We start from the raw sequence: 21,268 nt of genomic DNA, 5'->3' as shown, positions 1-21,268 counted from the left end.
CAAATTAATGAAAAGCACTGGAGCACCTTCGCTTTTAGTGGTAGGTAGTCTTCTGTGCTCTGCCTTGCTCACCTTCCTGCCTTTGCCGTACATACAGTGGTACCTCGCAAAACAAATGCCTTGGGCAACCAAAAACTCACAAGATGAAAGCGTCTTGCAAGTTTTTTGGTGCCCCACAAGATGAAGATATTTTTGTCTTGCGAGGTACGTTTTCCCATAGGAATGTATTGAATTTTAATTAATGTGTTCCTATGGGCAAAAAAAAAAACCTCTGAAAAAGTCACTTACCAGGTAGGGAGCAAGAGAAGCACCATCGGAGGACTGGCGGGGGTCCCTTGCAACCACAATCGCCGCTTTCAGAGGTCTCCTGGCAGTCCTCCGATGGTGCTGGGCAAGCCTTTCACAGCACCATTTTTGAATTTCCCGCCCTTTCCCCCTGCCTTTTTCTGCTCTGAGGCTTGCCGAGCACCATCGGAATTATTTTCGTCTTGCGAGGCACCACTGTATTCTCTAACTTCCTTACCAAAATTCCCAAAATGTAAAGGAGAAAGTGATGGAAAAAAGCCTTATCCAATATCCCCTAGTTCCCTGAACACTATATATAACTGAAGAATATTCCCAACTCACTTCCATGGCAGCATTGACAGCTGTATCAGATCCCAGACTGAAGTCAGTGCCGGGAACATTGTTACTGATGGTAGCTGGTATCACACACATGATGATACAAAGCTCGTCATACTGCCCCCGTGCTTCCACCAACTGGAGGACTCCCTCATACGCCTGCAAAAAAAAAAAGCAGTTGGAAACATAAACCACCTTACTGAGCCCAAGTGGTGGACTGCAAATAGTATGTGAGAAGGCTGGCATCACTGAGCATTCTAACAAACTCTCCCTGTGCACTTGTGCACACACCTTGGAGGGAGACTGCTCCTGTCAAAATAGTCTATCCTTGGAGGCTTCTCAACCCAGATGGGTTTAGAGAGGACTTGGGAGGGTTTCTGGCAGTTCTGGCTGGTGATGGTGTCAAAACCCAGGTCACCAGATGGCATACTGAGGTGGCCCAGGCAGTTGACAGAGTTGCTCTCAAATGCCCTCTCCATTTCAGAGCTTGATCTACCCCCTGGTTTACAGAGTAATTTCAAGCTAGGAAGTTGGCCAGGAGGCAGCTAAAGAGCAGGTGGAGGAAGGACCAGTCTGATTCAAATTTGGCAGCGATTAAGTCCTTGACCAGGAGGTAAGTGAACATCCTTAAATTGGTCAGAAGGGCCTTTAATATCAAGATCATTGCTGAGGCAGTGAACCAACAATCAGAACTCTTCTGAGTGGTTCTTGACCTCACCAGCCCTGGTCATTCTCAGCCTCGTCTGGGTGATTTCACCAGTGAACAATTTGCTACCTATTTTAAGTCCAAAATTGAGGCTATCCAGTTAGGTCTTGTCCCCACTAATAGTGTAGCCAATCCTGGAGATCCCTGATGCATCTCCCTTTGTTCATTTGGTTCGGTCTGGCATAGCTACATCAGAGGATATGTCCAGGGCCCTGGTTCACTGTAGACTGGCTGCCTCCCTGCTTGACCCTTGCCTAGCCTGGCTATTAAAAGCTGCCAGTGATGCCATTCAAGGAGTCAATAGGCTTCTCCATACCTCAAATCCTCCAACAACCAACAGAGCCTGGATGTTAAATTTCCGAACATTTTCAGCAATCTTTTCCATGCATGTCTTTGGAAGAGTTCTGGAAAAACAAGAGCAAAGTAAGTCTTAAGAAAAGCTGTTATCACACCACTTGCCATTCATACTTCTGTTTTACAGAATCTGCTTCACAATGAATGGAAATGGAGAGTTAAGCAGGCAGAAAGAGGCTTAAAATGTTCCAAATAAATATCTTGCCGAAGCATTTCCCACATAATAATATGTAGCAAAGATATGTCATAAAATGATGGGCAGCCTCTGATATAATATGTCCTTGGCCAAGTGAGCAGAGAAGCAGAGAGAGAGAGAGAGAGAGAGAGAGAGCAACAGATTCCCCATAAGATGGTGAGTGCAAAGTACTTAGTGATAATAAGCTCTTTGTATTACTTCCTGCGGGATGAATGGCTCTGTGACTAACAGGAAAGTAAAAACATGTTTAATAAACCCTCTTGTTTCGACTCTGGCCAAATAACAATGGGCAGTCTTTCCAGTCTTGGAAAATATTCATATATTCAGGTATGCAAGTGTCTGAAAAAAATTAACTAGCTAAGTGCATAAAAGTCAGTCCTCATGTCCAGAACTAAGTAAAGAAGAGGCTACTTCAGTGAAGGCACGGGAGCTTTCCAGTGAAGATGGTTCTACATAGTTATTGTATCACGGATCCTTAAGAGCAACATTAGTCAGATTTGACAAGTGAAGTGGAGTTTGAAGAGGAAAGATGTAACACTCAGAGTTGTTGCTGCATGTTTGTCTTGCAACTGCAGAATGATCCAGCTGTAAAATCTCTGCAGCAGGAATAAGAAACATTGAGCACATGGTGGATGATTTGAAAGTGTAGCAATGTTTGTTCTGAGGACAGCAGAGACACAACTCTGTCACCAGGCATGATCCAGGGAGGATACAATTTAGAGGGATTTTTCCCGGGTCCAAACAGTCCAAACTTCTGTACTATATCTGACTTCTGTATTCATTATCTGTCAATCAAAACAAGTTTCTTCCAGAAACAATATGCATGATAACAATATAGTCATTCTATTCAGAAAATGTCACAGTAAGAGCATGGCATGGAGCATAAATGAGCAGTGAGTGGTCCAAAATTGGCACTCCAAGTACACATTATATGGACCCATGTTCTGGACAATGTAAAGGTTGTTGGTGTATTTTTAATTATTTATAACTCTAAATTTGTTTTTATTTTGCCTCATGTGCATATTTTAATGTAGATTTATTATAGCAAATGATATATAATTACTACATATAAATACTGTATATAATGGCTGTTGGCATAGTAAATCACACTAGAATGGGTCCATAAATTAGTGGGGATTAGGTAAACCAATTTCTCCATTAAGTGTGATTGTAAATGAGCCTACTCTAGTTGTTACTTATTGAATTCAGCAAATTCTGAATTCAACCATCATGTTGCCAATCTCCACCAAGGAATAAATGACAATGCAATGTACAGGACAACAGCCCTCTCAATCCTTATTTTTCCCCAGGACTGGACTGGACTCTACTGGACTAAATCTTCAATCCTTATTAAAACCCTGCACTGGACTGGCTGGTGGGACTGGTTTAGAACTTGTAGCACTTCTGGAGCCAGAACACATTCTCATGGAAAGCCAAGAATAGCCAGCATTTAAAAGTCTGGCACTCCTGTCATCGCATAACTGGAATGTCAACCTCCAGGGGTTGTGTTTATTCTGAAAAGGACATGTTGTAAATGAGAATGAGATTATGGATTAAGGAGATTATGGATTAAGGAAATTCCTTCCAAGTATGACAATGAAGAACTGGTGGGGAACTCACTGTAAATACCTTGTTATATCCCTCCGAAGTTTAGAGGACGGGGAGGCAAGGTTTTCAGAGAGAAGTAAATAAAAGCACCCAAAGGATATGAACTAGCGCTCAAGAGGACTCTGCTCTGGTGACACAGCACACAGTGTGTCTATTTTTTCAGATCTGATAATGTTAAGCTTTGGTTCTTAAAAATAAGAACAAAAACAAATTGTAGAATGTAAAAGAGCAGAGGTGTTTAAAAAAAAAGAGATCATGACGTAGCATTTGCTAGGTAAGAAAATAATAGAACAGCATAGACTGCCCATGTGGAAAAGCTGATTTAGACAAGTTCATCATTGAGCAAAGATTGTGCAAAGTAGATGGCGAACTTGCAATGTTTTGTAGGAAACACAACAGAAAACCAAATAAAAGATAAACACGAGGAGGAACTTTTTAATTGCCTGAATACTTCAACAGTAAAACAAATAGTAACATGTTCTTGTGGCTTCCAAGAAAGGAGGAAAAGATCAGAATATTCCATTTTAGAGAAGGTGATCCATTTATTTCACAATTTCATGGAAAGATTTAGAAGGACTTACCGCTTGGTCCCCAGCATGGATCCTCCACGGCCTAGCCATCCTGCCACATCATGCCAGCCAACTGCTTGGATCTGTTAAAGTTAAAATGTACTTAGGCCTCTCATGATTTGTTCAATCATTTCTAACTGTGATCACACTACTGTACCAACAGATGGGAAACCCTGACATCTGAGCATTCAGCCTGGAGGCAGGCTTTGCATCATGGCCTCTCCCATTTTGAAGAGACCCTCATCCAGCAGGCCGAGGCAAAGAGGCAGTCACAAAAGCAGCAAAATCAGGGAGCTGGACAGGGGACAGACTGGATTTGTCTTCAGTGTGGAAGGGATTGTCACTCTCAAGTTGGTCTTCTCAGCCACACTAGACGCTGTTCCAAGTCCTCCATACAGAGCACGTTACCATAGTCTCTGAGACTGAAGGCTGCCTAATCTAATTTAATCTAATCTAAATTTTAAATGTTGGAATTATAGGTGAAGTCAATGCCATTTTATAGGGGAAGATCTCACTGGCTGCTTTTTACCAATTTCTTCCTCCATCACATCAATCTAATAAGAATTTCAAAGCCTTTTTCAATTATGTTGTTTTGATGATAAACAATACTCCTGTTATTTCATATTATTATTGCATAACAGACAGTTTTCAAGTACACAAGAAACACTGTAGCAGCACACAATGAAGCCCAGTAAAATTACTACCAAATACATACTGTAAATTAAAAAAAAGGATACTGAAAACAACTGGAGGACTAGAAGTGTAGAGGACTAAAAGGTAAAAACCCTCTGAAGTAATTCTTATGACATCCAGGAGAATAAAACAGTTGTTCACCTCGTGCCTAAAAACCACAGTGGTGCCAGGGGAGCCTTCCTGGGAGGGCATTCAAAGACAGGGGCCACCACAGAAAGGGCCATATCTCATGTAAGCCTTTTCATCTCACCACTTTTAGCAGGGGTACCTGTCAAATGAATTTTGGCTGGTGCATCTTCCAGTCGAAAAAGAAAAGGCAAGCAGACGAAACCTAGGAATATGGCTGGTGGCTCAAAAGAAGGAAAATCTTCTGCCCTTCTGATCAGAGACAGACTTACCTGTCCTTTGCTCAAGCCTTCAAAGCCATCATTTACCACATACATTGTGTGGCCTTGACAAATCCCAATACGGACAGCTGACCGGACTGCCGCATTCATCCCTGCTGCAGGGGCTCCCACATTCAGAATGGCAATGCTGAAATTGCTCTGGCCAGGAGAGGAAAAAGGAGAGTGAGCAATCCACACAGTGCTTGAAGGAATCTCTGGAGCACTTGCAGGATTGTGCAGGGAGCCTTTAAGACGGAAGTAAAGAACTTCTAGGTTTCCAGATGCTTCTGCTTTACAACATTTCTTAACATTTTACAATATTGACGGTGGTTTCTAAGAACTGGAAGACCGAAGAACTACATGTACTAAGGGAAAAGGGGTTACCTGGTAAGGGGTTAAACTTTATTTATCTTGCCCTGCAGTACTAACAAGGAAGGGTTTTGAGGAGTTCAAGCACAGCACAGAATATCAAGCTCAAGGATGCCTCCTTGACCACCAAAACATCTGAATGGAATATTCAAGAACAGACTTATGCCACATTTCAGTTTTACCCAAACCTTGACTATAGCAGAGGGCAGAGAATGTCCATGATTGCTCCAATCTGTGCAAGTAATTTAATGTTTCATGTAGGCACTAATTCAGTGCCTGATTCTATAGGACCTCTCTTCTTTCTTTTATCTCTATGCAGACAACTAAAGGCATGAGGCAATGGGGAATTCATTAAGCCCTTGGGTGGAGCACAAAATAAGGCTACTGGAATTTCCTGCAGGAACTAAAGTATTGCTTATGCCATTCTTTGTCTGTCCCTTTAGCAGAACAGGTCAAGCACTATTTCCAGGACTGGTGACAGAGTTTTCCTGATCTGTAACAGCACATCCAAATTCAATCAAGAAAAGCTGGATAAAAGAACAACTACTTTGAGAATGTGAGAGTCAGCAAATGGGAAGGAGAAATGTCCAGGAAATAGCCCTTTTTATTTTTCCATACCAAGAGCCCTCTATTGGATATACAGCATACATGTTAGCATACACAATGGTTTAAAGTGATTACTCTCCCATGTCTGCATATGTAAATTTAAGTCCAATTGACTGAGGAGTTTTTAAGAATCCCTGTCATTCAAGCAACCCAATTCCTCGGTCTCATAAAGCAAGCATGAATAAATTCCCCCTCTATATGCTTGCTTTGTGAAAGATTACAGCCACTTCTTTTCACTCACACAAAGGATGTGCAAAGCAAATACTCCATCAACCCACTCTTCCCTGATTCCTCACCTTTTCTTGTGCTGGCTTCTGGTGCGCAAGTAGCTTGTAAATATTCCAGTTGTTTTCAAAGCTCCTGTAAGAACAAACTTGCAATTATACTAATTATCTTCAGCATTCTACCTTCAGCATTCTATCACCATTGCCAAAAGCTAGTCTATGAAATCTCCTCTCAGCTTTGGGACTAAAGACTGCCCCTAAGATGTGGCGATGGCATCTGGCCTAGATGCCTTTAAAAGGGGATTGGAGGAAACATCCATTGTGGGTTACAAGACATGATGGGGATGTATAATCTCCAGTCTTAAAATGAAGGTACCTTAAAATGCCAGATGCAGGGAAGGGGTATCAGGAGACAGGTATCTAGTTGTCTTGAGTGCTCCCAGAGACTTGTGTTGGGGCCACTGTGAGGTACAGGAAGCTGGACTAGATGGGCCCTTGGCGTTATCCAGCAGGGCTCTTCTTATGTTCTTATGTGGAACGTGACACAATGATATACTGAACAAACATTCTATCAGAGGTGAGAAGGTGAATGAAATACTGTCTCTCTGTTAATTTAGATCTTTCTTTCTGAAAGCTCAAAGTTCAGACATACAGGAAACTTCCACTTATTTCACTTGGTGTACATTCTCAACTGCATGTCTTTAAAAAAATGCTGGCCCCTCCAACTTACAGTTAAACAAGGAATAAAAACATTTGCATTCTCAAAAATTCTGTTTGTGTTATTGCTCAAAGAATCATCTCTGAAGCAGTGAGGTTACTTATAAGGTATAGAAGCAATTATTTCCATTATTTTACTGGTTATCAGTCATTTCCTCAATAGGTTAGGCTGAAATTGGTTAAAATAGTAAGCTGATGAATCATCTAAGTTTTAATTTGATATGGCTACCACTATAGTGTAGTCTTGTTTATAAAAGGAAATGGCATTAGCCTGTAGATCCTTCTTTGAGATATCAAGGATTTCCTTAGAATGACACAACTGGAATACAAGTAAAATCATTCCCTCTACTTCCGATGTTGGGTGTGGGAATCTGCTTCACCCTGAGTCAGACCAGTTGGTGCAACTAGCCCAGTACATCACCTCCGACTGGCAGTGAATTTCCAGAGTTTCAGACAGAATAATTTTCTTACCCTACTTGGATATTCCTGGTCTACCATCCAAGAACTAATCAGGCTCAGCTCTGCTTCACTTTCAACATTAGGTATTATCTAGTATATGCAGAGTGATATGGTGGCTTGAATAAACGCTTCTCCTCATGTAGCCAAAATACTACCAACTGTCAGTAGGACTGGGGTGACTTCAAGATTCACAAAAAACTAATTAGGTGGAAATAACCCTAAGGGGAGATAGCTTCCTCAAACAGTCCAATTCAGGACTGAGAAAACTCAGTGTCTCCCACTGGAAGATGGGAAGGAAATTCAGGGGCGGGGGGGGACACAATGGAGTAGCAGCAATGCATACTGCAGTATTCTGTTGAAAGGCCACCTGGTGTATTGCCCTCTCAACAAACTATTTAATAGCTATAACACTACATGATTACTGAGAGTGGAACTGTCTCTGAATGTGTGCCTAGGGCATGATTTCCCTACAGAACATAAACAGGACAGGTTTCAAACAAGGAGAGTGCTCACAATCTGGAGTATTTGTGAGACGCCATCTTCTCTCCTAGTTAGTCAATGAATAAACCAGATTAATCAATGTATCAGGCACTGAAAAAATGCCCATGTTTTGAGGAATTTCTGCATTTGCTCTATGAGAAGTGGCCAGACACAGGAAATGGGCATGCTGAATCTTGTTAGAAAAGAGAACGAGGGAAAAAGAGCCAACTTCCTGACAACCTTTGTTCACAGTAAACAGATCTCCCTTCATCAGTTGGTGAAAGCACTGCACAGATCCAGTAACATCCAGAAACTTTCTTTGGCTCTATTTAATGCCTACTGGAAAAAAAAACTGAATACTTGCATGTCAGAGCTGTGCAGTGAACAGGAAAAAGGCACATGCCTCCTATAAATCTACAGTATTAAGAGCCCACAAGTTATTAATTCTTTCACCGACTTCAAAGGTCTGCCAGCATATCTGGGAGACTATTGCCTCCATGACTTCATTTTTTTATAATACTGAGGAATTTAGAAAACTAGCAAGATAATAAACATGCAATTTCCTCTTAGATCCCAAAGAGACCTCTTACCTCCCTCGGAGCTGAATTGCTTCATCAAACCTTTTCTCATCCATTGCTTTCTGGACATCTTTGGTCTATAAAGATTAAAAAAAAAACCACAATGATAGGACTCCCACAGATAGAAACTATGAGAGATATCTAATAAAACCAACCATACAATATTAATTCATGTTTTGTCTGTTCCTACACATAAAGCCTTTATTTGGCAACTCCATATAAAACCTAGAAGCAGACAGGATACAATGAAAGGCAGAAAGAAAGATGTAGAGAAAGAAACATTTAAAAAAGGTAGAAGAGGTGAAGGATAAAGAGAATGTGGACTGCTGAAGATGCAATGACTTTTAACTTCCTTTTAACAAAGGCTGGGCTGAGTCAGGACATCCCAGTAAGAGAGGCACAATTTTATTTATGTCTTGGCCACTACTGGAAATGAACACAGTATTAATCATCATTGCCAGGGGTGGGCAATTTGTAGCCGTTCCAGTGTTTGCGGACCTCAGGTCCAAGCAGCCCTAGCCAACAGGGCCAATGTTGAGACAGGAGGGAGTTGCAATCCCACAACATCTGAAGGGCCACAAATACCTTCAATCTGAATCTAAATCTAAAATGATTTTTTCCTGCATTCTTCTGAATATTATGAATATCCACTGCTCATTCCTGCAACGGAAAACAGCTTGTCCTCTTCATGTACTGCAGTTGTCAAATGCGCATAGCTGATAATTTCCTTTGAAAAAGGATTATCCAGGGACCTGGTGGTTCCACAATTAAGAAGCCCAAACCCTTCATCCACAGTGTATGATAGAAACAACTTATACAAACAAGGCAGATAACCTTGATTTTTACACAGCTGATTTTGAAGGTCGCTTTTCTCCCACAGTTAAACCGATTTTAAATATTTTAGTAAATGAGGATGTTTTATATATTAATGCCTGTTTTGATGTCTTCATTTCCCCCCCATTGTGAAGTGCTTTGAGACATTTTGTCCAGATATGGCAAGCTGTCTCTACAAACCAATTAAATAAACAAACAAAAAGATTTAAACAAACACATTATATCTGGGTTTGGATAAAAGTTCAAGGGAAATGGAAAGAACTCATATGATAAGAAATTACTGTGTGTAGGCAAAGAAAGAGATTCCTCTAAAGAGGCAAAGGCATTCAAGATGGAGGCAGGCACTGGAAAAGGCCAATAGCCATGTTAATTGTATCATATCCCTAGCACACTCAAATTCCAACCCAATCTCTATTTTCTGTGTTTCTATCAAAATATGGCAACACTATTTCAATTGTTCCCCTGCCCCCTGCAGTGATTTGTTAATTTTAACTGAAAGCTGAGATTTTAAGTATTCTATCTTAAATATCATATTCCTGATACAACCGTACAATACACATGCTTTGCAATAGCAGCTATCTGTTGACCAACATCACCACATTTAGACTCTGAACCTCCATAGGTAGGAAATGATCCTTCTTTTTACAGCTTCTGGAATTGCCCTGCCCTGTATGGCTGGCTGGGAGCTTTAGTCCAAAGTTGTATTATTTCCAAAATCTGCCAGTTTTCCCATTGATTAGAAAAACAGGTCTTAAAAGCTAGATAATCATTAGTGTTACAACTCTCTATCCTGTATAGATGATGGCTTCAGTCAAATACTCACCACTTGTACGCATTCCATGAGGGGCAGACGCACTGACTGGTTCCCAGAGAGACTCACCACACAGGCTGGAGTGTCTGGAGTTGCTTCTAGTAATGCCATCACTGCTTCCATGCCCATTTTGCTACTCTAAAAGTACACACAGTACATTTCCTGTGAGGAGATTGGCTCAAAGTTGGTATTTACTGTGTTGTGAAACACACACATCTGTTGCATGGCTCAGGGCCAGGAGCAAATGTTACATATAAGGAGACAGAAAGATCCATAGCACTTGCATGTTAAGCTACACAGTATATATTCCTCTGCAGGCACAAGCACGCTCCTTTCCAGACCATCACACATTTGGAGGACTGCAATGGATTTGGCACACAGCTGCTTACTCTTTCCCAGTTTATGTTCTGAGGTGTTATTAGCAACCTGCTCAAGAGCAGCCATTCTTCCCAGCTATCTCTCACCTCATTAATACATCCTGCTCACTGCCAGATAAGCAGATATTCTTTAATAGAATACCAGAGAGCAAGCCCTTCAGAAGCAAAGAGCGGCATGAGCAGATGGCTGTGCAGATCAGTCAGTTTGTTGTTTATCCAGCCAAGAAAGGGAAACGGGTTTCTTAGTTTTAAGTTCCCATTCTGGGTAGTGCCAGGGTGGAGCAATCTTTTCTTTTTGGGACAGTGCTTCCTCTGGGTCAGAGGGTGGAGCTGGTCCACAAAGAGGCCAAAGAAGGCACGGCCAGGCTGTGCCAGAAGCTGGAAAAACGGTGACCTCCCATCCTGGTATACTGAATAAACCTCCAGAGTGCAAGATAAGCACTTGAAATACCAGGCTGACCAAATGCCAAAATGTTCTCTTTTTTTTCTTTTTTTAAAAAAAGAGCAAAATGCAGCTTCTGGAACATTTCAGAAAGCAAAAATATGAAGGTAACAGAACAGAAGTTTATTCTAACACTCAGATTCTCTAGAAGTGTAACTATATATTCACTCGGTCCTTTCTTGTGACATTGGAATTCCTGGTGTGATCTTCCACTCTTCATCAGTTTTCTTTTGTCTGGAGGTAAAGAATGAAGAGGACCATGAAGGATGTCCTTTGCTCAAGGAAAGCAGCTGTACTAAAAATTTTAAAAAGACCTCGTCATGCAGGTGTGTCCTGTTACATACAGCACTGATGTTACCTGTCTGTCATGGGTTTGGAGGGAAAGTTCCATCCTATGGGGAGTGGAAGGCGGGACATCAGGAGGAGGGGCTGTACTATATATATATGTGGAGCGTGTGTGAAGAGTTTAGGAGACGCTGGGATGTGAAGAAGCAGCAGCTGGGAAGAAGAAGCTGGTGTGGGAGTCTGTGTGTCAGACAGGGTACTACTGTGTGTCAGAGTACCAACCTGATAGGTTCAGGTGTCTGTTGGTTAGCCAGAACTGATAGGTTCAGGGTCTGTGCTTCAAGTTAAGTGTTCTGTGTGAACCAAACTGTGTGCATGTATGAATGAGACCAAGCCACGTTACTATATCTTATTCACCTGATCATTTTATTTTCCCTGTGTGTGATTTAAATAAACCTTGTTCTTTTATTTGTTTAAAAATCCATCCCTGGTCTGTGTGACTTCTTATAGGGAATGGTTGGTGGCAGCTTAGTTAACGTGCGGCAGATCCCAGTAGGTCTGGGTTTGTCACATTGATTGGTGTCCAGCGTGTGGGATACGACTGGTCCAGTTGTCCAGCGGTCCAGCAAAGCCTTGGCAAGTGTGCCCAGAGCAAGGGGGGTCTAGTCAGGGACAATCTGAGGCGCGTAGGTAATCTTCTAGGTGTACCTCACGGGGAGGTGCGCTAGTAGAAGAACGTGCCAACTGGGGAGACTAGATTAGGGTGCTCTGAGGCAGCCTGTTTTTGGCGGGAAAAAAGCTGAGGCAAAACTGTAAAGTAACAGGGATCTAGCTTGTCTGCTGAGAGGCCCAGCAGAGGGGGGTAGACTCCGGCTGGCTACAGTTGCAAGTAGTGCTGAAGGACAGCAGCAATCTATAGGGAAAGCTGGTTCTGAGGCAAAAGAAAAAAAAAAGTGGTCGTTTTATTTTGAGGCTTGACTTTTTAAAGCAGCCTGTTCTGAGGGGGGATTATGCCCTTGACTCGAAGCCAGATGGCAGAAATGGGTGAAGTGAAAGACCCCCAGGTAGACCAAGGTTCTGAGGATGAATTTGGCTCAGTGCAGGGTGACAGCACAGGAGAGCAGAACCCAGAACTCAGAAAATTGCTCCTAGCCCAACAGCATGAACTGAGGGTGAGGGAAATGGAGGAAAGATTAGAGAGAGAAAGAAGGGAAGAAAGGGAAAGGCAATTTGAAATGGAGCAAAGGGAAAGAGAGAAACAACGGCAATTTGAAATAGAGAGATTGGAAAGAGAAGAAAGATTAGAGAGAGAGAAAATTGCTCTGGAAAAAGAAAGGATGGCGTATGAGTTAAGAAAATTGGAAATGATGAACCAGAACAATAATAACAATAGGGATTCTGAGGGAGGCCAATTGTCTAAGGCTGACCTGAAGAAATTCCCTGTGTACCACAAGGGAGATTGTCCTGAGGTGTTCTTTTCCTTAGTGGAAAGAGCGTTTGTGGACTTCTCAGTGAGGGAAACTGAGAAGATGACCATCATGCGATCTTTAATCAGTGGTAGCCTGGCTGAGGTTTATTCAGAGATGCCACAGGAACTGATGAGAGATTTTGCAGAGTTTAAAAAACTGGTGTTTGCAAGACATGGGATAAATGCGGAACAGCTGAGGCAAAGATTCAGGTCCCTCACAAAGAAACCAGAGCAGACTTTTACCCAAGTGGGGGCTCAATTGGTGAGGCTGCTTGAGAAATGGCTATCTCAGGAGGGGACAGAGACCTTTCAGCAGCTTAAAGATTTGATAGCGCTGGAACAGTTCTATTCAGTCCTGCATGGGGAACTGAAATTCCAGGTGAGGGAAAGGAAACCAAAATCTGTGGCAGAAGCAGCTGAAATCGCAGATTTTATTTCCCAAATAAGAAAGCCCTTGGGTGAGGGGAAAGCGATGGGAAAACCTAAAGAAACCTACAGCAAGTACTCTCAGGGACCAGGGAAAAGCCAGCAAGGGGGAGGGGCCCATGGTGAAGGGAAGCCCTCAGACATGAAACCAAGACCTCAGATTTTGGAGGGAAAACCAAAACAAGATGAGAGAGATTCAAAATACACCAGAAAATGTTATTTCTGTCAGGGAAAGGGCCATCTAATCTCAGAGTGTGAGAAATTAAAGCAGCTAAAAGGAATTGTGCCTCAGGATTCTAGTGGAACCAAGCCAAAAGCTGTGTTCTGTGTCCAGAAAGAGCAAGGCTCATTGTCACTGAGGGAGCCTGCTGCCATGGCTACTCAATCTGGAACAGCTACATCTGCTGATCAGGCTGAGGAAAATGGCCCTCTTGTAGAGGTCAGGCGCTGCCTACTGGTGAGAACAGATTCTCAATTGTTTGAGACAGCAGGGGTGGACATAGGAATACTTGGACATCAGTATCGGGGGCTGCGGGACACTTGTTCCCAGGTGACCCTGTGCCATCCAGATATTATTCCTAGGGAATATGTAATCCCAAATGAGAGCATGAAGGTGGCAGGGATTGAGGGGCAGGTAATCTCACTGCCAGTCGCGGAGGTACCTGTGAACTTTCAAGGCTGGAGGGGAGTTTGGCGGCTAGCGATTTCATCGACTCTGCCAGCAGCTGTGCTTGTGGGAAATGACCTGGCTGAACATGTGAAACGGGTGCTAGTGATTACACGTTCACAAGCCACCACGGGGACAGTTCAAGGGGGTAATGATGAGCCAGAGACGGAAGCAGGTGGGGGAAGGTCAGAAGCTGTGGTGGAAACCTTAACCACAGACAGCAGATTTGGACAGGAGCAAAAGGCAGACGCCACTCTCCAAAAGTGTTTTGAACAGGTGGCTGACGCCCAGCTAACACCTGAAACCCCAGTGAGATTTCTGGAGAAGAAGGGGATTTTGTATAGAGAGACCCTGAGGAATATCTCAAAAGGGGGAGATGGGATCAGAAGTCAGCTGGTGGTACCTGAAAAGTATCGCCCCATGATCTTACAAAGGGGGCACTCTGACATGTTTGCTGCACACTTAGGGGTGAACAAAACACAGCAGAGAATCACACAGAATTTTTACTGGCCTGACATAGGGAAGCAGATCAGGGAGTTCTGTAAACAATGTGATGTGTGTCAAAGGCAGGGGAATAGCCGCGACAGGACCAAAGCAAAGTTGTGCCCTTTGCCTGTGATTGACACTCCGTTCAAATGCATAGGGGTGGATATTGTGGGGCCTTTGCCCAAGGCCACAAAGAGGGGGAACAGGTTCATTCTCACCATTGTGGACCATGCCACGAGGTACCCTGAAGCCATACCCTTGACTAACATTGAAACTAACACAGTGGCAGATGCCTTGGTGGGGTATATGTCCAGGATGGGATTTGCCTCAGAAATAATCACAGATTTGGGAGCATCATTTACATCAAAGCTCATGAAACGCTTATGGCAAATCTGTGGAATTAAGCACAAGGAAACCACTGCCTATCATCCTGAAAGTAATGGGTTAACTGAGAAGTTCAATGGGACTCTAATGCGCATGATCAGGGCTTACTTGGCAGAGAATCCAAACAATTGGGACCAGAAGCTGCAATCCCTTTTGTTTGCTTATCGATCAGTGCCACAAGCCAGTACCGGGTTCAGTCCATTTGAACTTTTATTTGGGAGAAGGGTGAAAGGGCCCCTTGATTTGATCAAACAAAATTGGGAGCAGATCACCCAGGATGACCCACAAGACGTTGTGACATACATAGACACCTTGATGAATGACCTAAAGAGAAATCTAGAGCTGGCAGCAGAAAACCTGCAAGCTCAGAAGGTCAGACAGAAAACATGGTATGACCACAAAGCTAGAGAGAGGCACTTTGACCCAGGGGAGGAAGTGCTTTGGCTTAGGCCCTGCAGAGAGAATAAACTGCAGCTCAAATGGGCAGGACCATATCGGGTCATTTCCAAGATGTCAGACCTGAACTACCTTATAGAGCAGGAGGAGAACCAAGCAAGGAGGGTGGTTCATGTGAATGCCCTAAAACCCTACTACAGAGGGGAACAGAGGGTTTTATTTGCGATAAAAGCAGCTGAGAGTGAGGAAGCGGAATTACCCTTCTGGGAGGGTAGAGGGGAAGTAAAATACAACCCAGAGGAGGTAAAGATCAGTCCTGCACTCACCCAAGACCAGCAGCAAGAACTAAAAATGCTGCTTAGTAAATATCAACAGGTGTTTTCCAACAAGCCGGGGATAGTGAAGGGAGTGATGCATCGGATCCACACAGGGGATGCACCCCCGCAGGCAGTATCCCCATACCGAGTAACGGGACCCTATAGGGACAAGGTGCGGAAGGAGCTGGACGAGATGCTTAGGGAGAACATAATCGTCCCCTCTTCTAGTCCTTGGTCCTCTCCGATAGTCCTTGTGGACAAGCCTGATGGGAGCATTAGGTTTTGTGTCGATTACAGGAAATTAAACCGTGTAACCACTCCTGATGCCTACCCAATGCCCAGGCTAGACAACCTGATTGAAACCATAGGGGGTTGTCGGTTCATCTCATCATTGGACCTGGTAAAGGGATATTGGCAATTAAGAATTGATCCCAGGGATCAAGAAAAGACTGCCTTTTGCAGCCCTTTTGGTCTCTATGAGTTTCGAGTCCTGAGCTTTGGTCTCAGAAATGCACCAGCCACATTCCAAAGGCTGATGGACCAGACCTTGGCAGGGCTCAGTGACTTTACAGTGGCCTACATTGACGACATAGGGATCTTCAGTAATACCTGGGAAGATCACCTGATACACCTGGAGTTAGTGCTGCAGAGGTTAAGTGCAGCAGGGCTAACAGTAAAGGCCAGCAAGTGTCAGCTGGGTAGCCCAGAAATAAAATACTTGGGTCACATGGTAGGGGGAGGAGTGATAAAACCCCTGGAGGCCAAAATAGAAGCTGTTCGTGATTGGCCCAGACCCAACACCAAGAAAAAAGTCAAATCATTTCTTGGGTTGGTGGGCTACTACAGAAAGTTCATCCCGAGGTTTAGCGAGATTGCGGCTCCGCTGACCGATCTGACGAGGAAGAAGGCTGATGACCGCATCCCGTGGACCAGCGACTGTGAGGAGGCGTTCCAGAGGTTGAAGGAGGCGTTAATCAATTATCCAGTGCTGCGGGCTCCAGACTTCGACCGGGAGTTCATCATCTACACCGATGCGTCTAACAGCGGGGTAGGAGCAGTTCTGTGCCAGGAGGATGAGAATGGTGACCAGCATCCAGTGTCCTACCTGAGTAGGAAACTTCAAAAAGGTGAGAGACATTTGGCAACCGTGGAGAAGGAGTGTTTGGCCATAGTCTACGCGATCCAGAAGGCCAAGCCTTACATCTGGGGAAGACATTTTGTTCTGTGCACTGACCATTCACCACTGCAATGGTTAAAGACAATGAAAACCCACAATAGCAAACTTATGAGGTGGGCTTTAAATCTGCAGGACTATGACTTTGAAGTGAAGGTGGTCAGAGGGTCAGTGAACTGTGTTGCTGACGCCTTGTCAAGAAGACCTGAAGAATGAAGACGGCGAAAGAAACATGGACTATGTATATATATTGATGACAAAAGGTTAAATGTACCTGGTTTTTTTTGAATTTGGTTTGTATGAATAAAGGTAACTTGTTGTAATGTATATGGTAAATGTTTAAATGCCTAATTGATATGGTTAACTTAGAATGTAAGTATAAGTAAGTATGATATGGTATGTATAACTGTTGTTGTGTGTTTTATCCAGGTTGTTTTTTGGGAAAAAGCACCTTAGCTTTCCCCCTACAAAACAACTTATAAAGAGGGGAGGTGTTACATACAGCACTGATGTTACCTGTCTGTCATGGGTTTGGAGGGAAAGTTCCATCCTATGGGGAGTGGAAGGCGGGACATCAGGAGGAGGGGCTGTACTATATATATATGTGGAGCGTGTGTGAAGAGTTTAGGAGACGCTGGGATGTGAAGAAGCAGCAGCTGGGAAGAAGAAGCTGGTGTGGGAGTCTGTGTGTCAGACAGGGTACTACTGTGTGTCAGAGTACCAACCTGATAGGTTCAGGTGTCTGTTGGTTAGCCAGAACTGATAGGTTCAGGGTCTGTGCTTCAAGTTAAGTGTTCTGTGTGAACCAAACTGTGTGCATGTATGAATGAGACCAAGCCACGTTACTATATCTTATTCACCTGATCATTTTATTTTCCCTGTGTGTGATTTAAATAAACCTTGTTCTTTTATTTGTTTAAAAATCCATCCCTGGTCTGTGTGACTTCTTATAGGGAATGGTTGGTGGCAGCTTAGTTAACGTGCGGCAGATCCCAGTAGGTCTGGGTTTGTCACATGTCCAAACTGCGGCTCATGGGTTGGTGTGATTTCTGAAAGGCCATTTTTGAGCCTCTCAGAGAGTAACTGGCATGTCAAGAAAAAAGAATTCCAGCCATTATTTTTCTATCCCTATAGGCTTATAAGAGCAGCAGCATTTTGGTGGGAAGGTGTAATCCTCCCAGAAATTAGAACCGGAAATGGAAATCCACTTACTTCTAGTTTTTCTATATATATCTAAAAAAAACCACATCTGGTGAGGCTCACAGAATTGTTGATCGTGAAAACAGAGTCTCCGGGTATGGCAGAGTTGCTCATCTCTACACTCATGAAAAAGATCTTCTCAAACCCAAGCCCAACTATGATAATGGCATAAAAGAAAAGAGAAAAAAAGAAGAAAAATCCCTTTGATATCTGAAATTCAGAACAAAGCTTTTCCATTTGCTGCTGACTAGTCTATGAGTGTGGAGGAAAACCCTGCCCTTAAGATGCTTGGCAGGTTGCCCCTAGCCTGCTCCACCTTGGTACCACTGAAGAACATCTGTGGTAGATTAGACCAGATTTCCAGAACTGATAACCTCCAGATATATCGGGCAACAAGTCTACCACACAAGCACAATGATTGGTAATGATGGCTGGAAATGATCTTCATGATAGAAATCTTAGTGATAGATCCCACATTCCTAATTGGACATACCCCGAAAGGCCCCCACACTTAGTAAAAAAAGGAAACCATATTTACCAAGACACGATCAAACGCTGAGGGGGTCCCCCCACGTTGCACATGGCCAAGGACAGTCACACGAGTGTCAAAGCCAAGGCGCTTCACAACCAGCTGATCATAAGCGGGGAGGAAACAAAAACAAACATGACAAGATCAATTTTATACATTCCCTTACCTTTTCCCACAATAAGTGGTAGAAGACAGAATTGTTTACTCTGTCTGCCACAAAGCAACTAATGATTACATCAAATGTCTCTGGGTTCATCCGAAGCCATGGCATGTTTACAGGGAATATTTCTATCAGTTCCATTTCCAGAATGTGAAAATTCCTGCACTCACCCTTTTCCTTTTCTAAGGTCTATGCACAGGTGAATACTTTCATTGCTCTTGTTGTATTCAATTTAAAAAAACTGTCACTTACCTCTTTAACATAATTTGAAGTGATCGGTTTCCCATTCCTATCAATGGCACCTTCAGCAATGATGATAATATTCAATCGGGATCCTCTGCTTCGTGCCTGTATGAAGAAAAACAGGGACACTAATCACGGATGCATCAGGCAAAGGCCAAAAGGCTACCTTGATTGGGAGTTTTAGCATGTTCAACCAGTCTTGGCTGGGGGTTCTGTAAGCAATAGTCCAAAAAGTCTTCCAAACTCTTATTTTTAGCACCCTTGGTTTCACACTCAGGAGTTCCTCTCTTTTTACTAGGAAGTCTGTACATCCTGCAAGCTGAGAATGATGTCTGAAATGAGCCAGGTGGTCCTGCACCTTTTACAGCTCTGTTCCTCAATTCTGTAAGATTTCATCTTGCCCTTTCCCCATAATTCTACACCTTTACTGGCCTGCTTTGATTATTCATTAGCATTCCTAACAGAAGTTATGCAGGTGAAGATTTTTGAGATCAATATTTCAATAGCACAGGTGGATCAAAAGATAAAAATCCTAATCCTTTCAAACTCCTAGTGAAATATGCTTTATTTACAATGACGGCTATAAGACATTTCATAGGAGAAGCAAATAAAACTGAGCTAGCCCACCATTTCCATTTCAGAAGTTACACTATTGAGTACCAAACACAATCACTGCCATTGCTCACCTCACCGAGCCTCTCACACATAAAATCCTCCCAGCCATCCTCAGGTGGTGACTCAGGGATGAAAAGCCAGTCAGCACCAGAAGCCAAAGCCGAGACTAATGCAAGGTATCTAGAAAGAAAATGAGAGTCCGGGGAAAGAGTCAGCTTGTGAATGGCAGCCCTGGGTATCAATACAGACATTAGAATTACCTCCCCAGTATTCAAACTAATTCAGGATTTTCAAGATCTGAGACTGTGGTCAAAGATATCCCCTACAGCTTATACATTTCTTTCAGTTTAATTCCCTAAATGAAAAACTGGACCCCATCAAGCCTCCTCCCTCCACTGACCCACCTATGAAAGGACAACAAAAAACTCTTGTCTTACCCACAGTGCCTGCCCATCACTTCCAGCACAAATGTCCTCTGGTGGCTGAAAGGCAACATTAGAGAGCAAAGACTTATGCCGGTGACTATTTAACACATGCCCAAACTACATCCTCCCACTACTGCAATATCAACATGCACATGAATTGGACAAGGGAAGCAAATAGCACTAATGCTGGGAGCAGGACAACATGAATGGGCTCACCCTCGTTGTGAGCACAAACTTTAAAAAAAGATCCTTGCAAGATCTTCTAAACTGCTGCTGACTGAAGGGGATAACAGTGAGAACTGAAATTCCTTGCTACAAAACATCCCTGGCTACAGGTCCATTTCTGGGCACAATTAAAAGTGCTGGGTTTGACACACCATGTGTCAAATGAGGTTATGCTCAGCACATCTGAAGGACTGCATCTCCTGTTATGAGCCTCTCTGGTTTTTATGATGTTTAGAGGAGACTTTTCTCTCAGGAACCAGGGGAAGGAATAGAAGGTTGCCTTCACAGTGGTTGTTTTGCTCTGATGGTTTTATGGAGCCATGTGGCAAAGAAAACAACTGGGCCTTACATCTGACCTGTTGGGGGAAAGTTATATATTCTAGAACAGAAACTCTAAAGTGACACAATATTTTTAACTGGATGGGAAGGCAAACATTTTCTTAGAAACATGCCATATAAACATAGAATAATGTAAGATCTAAGCAACAAAACTAACGATAAAGGTGTGTGTGTCCCCTGCAAAAAGTGAGCTACTTTTACAGTGTAGAAACCAAAACAAAACTGAACAACTTAAGAAAAGTCAGATTCAGAGAATCACACTTACCCATGACTGGTGCAAGGCAGGAAATAATTGCAAGTAATGAAGCTCTCAAGCTAGTCCTAGGCAATGTGCATGCCTTTTGAAAAGAAGATAGAGAAGTTCTGAAAAATAATGTCCTCACCTCTGGGCAGTAGTGGTGATTGCATCAATAACCTCCATGATACGATGCAGAGCAGAGTCTGTGCCAATGGTCATATCTGTGCCACAGAAGTCATTGTCAATGGAACCCACCAGGCCAACGATGTTTAAATGACAGTATGTCTGAGCCACCTCCTCCGTGATCTTTCCTTAGAAAAAATGTGACAGGATTAGCAAACAAATATGAATATAGCGAACATGTCCTAAGAATATCCAAATAAACTGCCGCTTTCCAAAGAAGTGTACAAAACAAGAGAGGTTAAAATTATATGGCTAGCTTTGACAGATAAGTGAGGTGGGAGTGTAAGAATATTAAAAGGGAACAGCAAAAATGCATAAACATGTTTTTCAAAACAATTTTTTATTGACAACTTTTTGTGAACATTCAAAGGGAAGTAACCACCCTATTATTCTAAGAGGCCCTTTTTTGTTTCAGTCTATAGGAACCCAACTATAGACAAGAAATCGGGCCTTCTCGGCTGTGGCTCCTCGCCTCTGG

At 43.1% G+C, this 21,268-nt stretch overlaps 1 protein-coding gene across 1 annotated transcript in view; it reads right to left on the bottom strand.

The window, feature by feature from the left end:
• PFKL (phosphofructokinase, liver type) overlaps window positions 1-21,268 on the bottom strand; it is a 46,813-nt gene that overhangs the window by 8,633 nt on the left and 16,912 nt on the right. The window contains exons 5-16 of the mRNA XM_020787403.3: window positions 20,753-20,918; window positions 19,818-19,862; window positions 19,452-19,560; window positions 18,775-18,870; window positions 18,372-18,464; window positions 10,224-10,349; window positions 8,579-8,643; window positions 6,405-6,468; window positions 5,146-5,292; window positions 4,067-4,137; window positions 1,644-1,731; window positions 628-780 (exon numbers count right to left, since the gene is read on the bottom strand). Coding sequence (XP_020643062.1) covers window positions 628-780; window positions 1,644-1,731; window positions 4,067-4,137; window positions 5,146-5,292; window positions 6,405-6,468; window positions 8,579-8,643; window positions 10,224-10,349; window positions 18,372-18,464; window positions 18,775-18,870; window positions 19,452-19,560; window positions 19,818-19,862; window positions 20,753-20,918 — 1,223 coding nt within the window. The remainder of the gene's footprint in view (window positions 1-627; window positions 781-1,643; window positions 1,732-4,066; window positions 4,138-5,145; window positions 5,293-6,404; window positions 6,469-8,578; window positions 8,644-10,223; window positions 10,350-18,371; window positions 18,465-18,774; window positions 18,871-19,451; window positions 19,561-19,817; window positions 19,863-20,752; window positions 20,919-21,268) is intronic.

This window comes from Pogona vitticeps, chromosome 3, assembly GCF_051106095.1.
Source record: "Pogona vitticeps strain Pit_001003342236 chromosome 3, PviZW2.1, whole genome shotgun sequence".
NCBI lineage: Eukaryota > Metazoa > Chordata > Lepidosauria > Squamata > Agamidae > Pogona > Pogona vitticeps.
Note: the sequence above shows the minus strand (reverse complement) of the source record. Positions and strands in the feature narration are given on the sequence as shown.